The sequence below is a fragment of the Bufo bufo genome, chromosome 7 (assembly GCF_905171765.1).
Source record: "Bufo bufo chromosome 7, aBufBuf1.1, whole genome shotgun sequence".
NCBI lineage: Eukaryota > Metazoa > Chordata > Amphibia > Anura > Bufonidae > Bufo > Bufo bufo.
The window spans coordinates 86,732,989-86,737,690 of record NC_053395.1 but is presented as its reverse complement, the minus strand read 5'-3'; the positions used below and the strand labels follow the sequence as shown (position 1 = coordinate 86,737,690).

General features: G+C 39.2%; 1 protein-coding gene across 1 annotated transcript; it reads right to left on the bottom strand.

Annotated features, from left to right (window-relative positions):
- Nucleotides 1-2,767: 2,767 nt before the first annotated feature.
- On the bottom strand, nt 2,768-3,761 carry LOC121007737 (hemoglobin subunit beta-2-like). The gene is made up of 3 exons (XM_040439896.1): nt 3,612-3,761; nt 3,289-3,511; nt 2,768-3,038 (listed from the first exon to the last, which is right to left on the bottom strand). Exons 1-3 carry the CDS (start codon nt 3,701-3,703, stop codon nt 2,910-2,912), a joined length of 444 nt encoding a protein of 147 aa, XP_040295830.1. The 5' UTR covers nt 3,704-3,761; the 3' UTR covers nt 2,768-2,909.
- Between the last annotated feature and the right edge of the window lie 941 nt (nt 3,762-4,702).

The window sequence follows — 4,702 nt, the reverse complement described above, 5'->3', positions numbered from 1 at the left end:
GCTTGCTGTTGTACTTTTTGTGATGTAAGGTGTATGTTTCTATGTAAAATGTTTTATTTAGCACAGTTTTTTTTTTTTTTTTTTTACAGTGTTCATCTGAGGGGTTAGGTCATGTGATATGTTTATAGAGCCGGTCGATATGGACGCGGCGATAACTAATATGTATAAAAAAAAAATCCCTATTTTTTACCAATTTTCTTTTTACTTTATTTGGGGAAAATTATCTTTTTGTTTATTTTTACTTGAAACTTTTAATTTTTGGGGGGGAAAATGTTATTTTTTCAACTTTTTTTTTCACTTTATTTTTTGTCCCACTTTGGGACTTGAACTTTTGGGAGTCTAATCCTTTACAATGCATTCCAATACTTCTGTATTAGAATGCATTGGCTGTTTGAGTATTACTGTGTGTATTACTCATACAGCTTCCGTCCTGTGAGATGCAGGGGGCTGGATCTCACAGGCTCGTCACTGGAAGGCAGCGCAGATGCTTAAGGAAGGCATCGCGCTGCCTTCCATGCCATCGGGTTCCCCCTACAGCCGCATGGGGACCCGATGGCACCGTTACACACGCCGCCACCGCAATAGGTAAAAGCCGCAAACCGCAGGTCTGAATTGACCTGCGGTTTGCGGCGATCGCCGACATGGGGGGGTCACGGGACCCCCCCACGCATTTAGCCGAGGTGCCTGCTCAATGATTTGAGCAGGCATCGGCTTCCGATCACCGCCCGCCGCGCGGCGGTGATCAGAAATACACAGGGCGTACAGGTACACCCTGTGTCCTTAAGTACCAGAACATAAGGGCGTACCTGTACGCCCTGTGTCCTGAAGAGGTTAACTGTGAGTTTTACAGCACCCTACTTCCTTGACAGTAACCTCCTCAGGGGCCTTCCCCCTTAACAGTGACCTTCACAGTGTCCGCCCCTTTAACAGTGACCTCCACAGTACCCGCCCTTTTAACAGTGACCTCCACAATGCCCACCTCTTTAACAGTGACCTCCACAGTGCCCGCCCCTTTAACAGTGACCGCCACAGTGTCCGCCCCTTTAACAGTGACCTCCACAGCGCCCTGCACCTTTAACAGTAACATCCACAGTGCCCATCCCTTTAACATTGACCTCCACAGCGCTGACCCCTTTAACAGTGACCTTCACAGTGCCTGCCCCTTTAACAGTGACCTCCACAGTGCCCACCCCTTTAACAGTGACCTCCACAGTGCCCGCCCCTTTAACAGTGACCTCCACAGCACCAGCCCCTTTAACAGTGACCTCCACAGTGCCCGCCCCTTTAACAGTGACCTCCGAAGAGCCCGCCCCTTTCACTGTGACCTCTACAGTTCCATGCTAAGTACTTGCACACTAACCTGATACTGATTGTATCATACAGCTAGCATCTAATCCTGCAGCATCATCACAGTGTACTGTTGCAGCACTGAACGTTAACAGCAATTTGTGTCGTAATAGTAATTCAGTGAAAGGGGCTAAAACAATAAGGATCTTTCATTTGAAAAAAAATATATACTTTACTTTTTTTTCAGTTTTCCCCAAAAAATTATAAAAATTCTCTAAAATAATAAAAAGCTCTATGTGTCACTTAATTTTTGTTATCCCAAAAAATAATAAAGAAATTAAGGCCATTAACCCTGTCCATCTGGTCATTAAGGGTAATAATAGAAAACAACACATCCTGCTGCCTAAAAAGAAATAAAAAAAAGGATAAAAAGTGATTAAAAAGTCTGATGTACTCTAGAATGGAACAAATGAAAATTACAGCACATTTACTATAAACAGGCATTTACTTTCTGTTTATAGTAAATGTTATGGGTCTTTGAGTACAGCACAGAATAAAAAAAATATAATTTATTGTGAAAAAGAAGTAAAACAAAAAATAATGGGGCCTTTTATCAAACTGGTGTAAAGTAGAACTGATTACTCTATCTACTTTACACCAGTTTGATAAATGACCCCATAAATGTCTAAATTGTGATCGTACTCATACCTGCCCAATTGTATTTAATTTGCAAGCACAACCCACAGTCTTTTTTAGAAAAGTACAAAGAGGAGGTGTGAGTTTCTGCTAGCATACATTGTCAGGAGAGAACAGCTTGGCACATGAACGTCACCCTCGTGTAGGAGACACGGGTAATGTGGATTGTGGTTAGATTCTCTTTCACTCACAGTACTTGCTGTGTTGCAGTGCATGTGGAGAGAGAGAACTTTTTTCATACTAACCATGATAATAGGTATGACAGGGCTGTTTTAACACATTGGTGGGCTCAGTGCAGAGGTCTCATGGCTGAGCTTTATTGCCCCCAATCCATCACCCTCTCAAAGCCCCCACCTTTTTATGTAGCTGTATTATATTTCAGGTTATGGTAAACACAACTGGTGTAGAAATATATAGTATATATCTGTGATGGCTAACCTCCAGCACTCCAGTTGTGGTAAAACTGCAACTCCCTAGATGCACACTTGCTTGGCTGTTCTCAGAACTCCATAGAAATAAAAGGTGCATGCTAGGAGTCGTAGTTTCACCACAGCTGGTTTTGGAGATTGCGAATGCAATGCTATAGGGTAATTTGCTTATTAGATTAACCCTTTAACTGTAAAATGATGGCCTGTTATATTTAGCATATATGTTACAGGTAGTAACCTTGATACTGCATTGTATTGACACTTTTTATAATTCATTTTGAAATGGCTTTAACCCGCATATGACTATTGTAATATAAGACTTTATATGGTAAAAAACAAGATCAGAGACACAAAAATATGAGAATAATACTGATTTTATTTAAAGTTAATTTCAATAGCTACATTTTAAACCTCCAAACTACATGTAATCTTGTTGGTAGATGCAGTGCCTGGTGGTTAACTTGTAGCTTGAGATTCCTTTAGCATGGTAATGTTGGTTCAGTGGTAAGCGTTGCCAAGAGCATCAGCAATCCCACGGAATACCTTCTCGAAGCAAGCCTGTACTTCAGGGGAGAATTCTGCATGGAAGGTATGAGCCAAGACAATAGACACCACTTGTAGGAAACGCTGAAAGAGAAACAAATGTGTTTAAATGGACTAGAAACATTATTATTTAGTAGCTTGACAGCTTTAATTACATATAGATCAATCATATTACAGTGGGATAGTCATATGATTACAATAAACTTGTGAAAAGTAATCATTTATTAGGCAAATCAAGTCTATTGATCACAGCGCAATTTTTGTTACATAACACTAAGTCCAACATAATGTCTAGTTTTTATGAATGTAAGAAATAAATCTATTCAGTAATTACCCGGAAGTTGGCGGAATCCACATGCAGTTCATCAGAGTGGTACAGGCTCAGTTTGGCATAGTGGCTTTTCAGGTTGTCCGTGTGTTTCAAAGCTTCTCCAACAGAGCGCAACACTTTTTCTCCATGAGTTAGGACCTTGGGATTGTGGCAGATGGCATCAGCAGAGCTAAGGTTACCAAAAGTACTGAAGGGTCTTTGGGTCCAGGGATAGACATAGAGAAATCTGGTGAGAAATAAAAAAAAAACAAGAGTTAAAGGCAAATAGATAGTTGTGCTATGAAATGTACATTATACAATTCTTTCAATTCTGTTATGTTATTTACCTGGAAAGAGATTCTCCTCCAACTTGCTTGCAGTCTACCTTGGACCAGAGGGCATTGATGCACTTGAGCTCATGATCTGTCAAATGGACCATGGTGAATTATTTGAGTTTCTTTGCTGAGCTTCTGAGGAAAGAACCTGGTGTTTTTGGTCCTCAATCCCTGAATTTAAATAGTATACACTGTCCATCCCTCAATTGGTCTATTCAACTATTGGCTGCCATAAACCACACTTATCTGCTTACCCTCCTCTACTGCTGCGCCCAGCCCCACCCATATGATAAGTTAACCAATATTTCAAGTATTGAAATGTTTTTTTCTATATTAAAAATATATGCTTAAAATAATTTATCTCCTAACGTGAACAAAAATGCATGTATCTGCCAATATAAGGTCATACAAACTTACATTTTTGTTTAGCTGCTTAATGCATATCTTTTCTGCATATGTTACTTAACAATCATTTTTATTTTTATTTTTTTGTTATAACATAAGTATTACCTTCTTACTAGTTAATCATTGTTTTCCCCTATACCTTTGGAAAAATAAATAACTAATTATTTAAGGGACACATTTATTTATGTAGGAGAGTATAGTTATTAGTGCTGGTGAGAAAAAAAAAAAACCACAAGAGTTAAAGGCGGTCAAACAGTTGCGGAATGAAATGTTAGATCCCTTGTCTGCATTGTTAGCATGACAAAGTTCAGAAATTGCTCTATGTCTAATGGTAGGGAATTTTTTTCCTATACTATTCTCTATTGTTGACGAGATCTGTTTGATTGATTGCCCCCCTCCCCATTTAATATATCTATATATATATATAGATATAGATATTTTAGAAATAAAATAAAACCAAGGTTGTAATGGATCTCTATTCTTCAAGGAGTTAGAAGTAATAAAAGGATTGTCTGAGATAATTAGAAATCTTGGACAAGTCCTAAAATTGCTTAAAATAACAGATGATATTATGCTCCCCCTTTGTCTGTGCCCTTCTGCTGCCCTGAGGGCAGAGATTGGTTGCAGCAGTTACATGGCATATACCAGCAAATTTTCTCTGCTACTTGTAGACAAACAGTGGCAAAAAAACAGACCAG

What these genes read in the sequence shown, in the direction of transcription:
- LOC121007737 (XM_040439896.1), bottom strand. Translation starts at nt 3,703, where the DNA reads ATGGTCCATTTGACAGATCATGAGCTCAAGTGCATCAATGCCCTCTGG. An exon ending in GGAGGAGAATCTCTTTCCAG is followed by an intron (nt 3,512 to 3,611) that starts GTAAATAACATA and finishes ATTTCTCACCAG; the next exon opens with ATTTCTCTATGTCTATCCCT. An exon ending in TGGATTCCGCCAACTTCCGG is followed by an intron (nt 3,039 to 3,288) that starts GTAATTACTGAA and finishes TTTCTCTTTCAG; the next exon opens with CGTTTCCTACAAGTGGTGTC.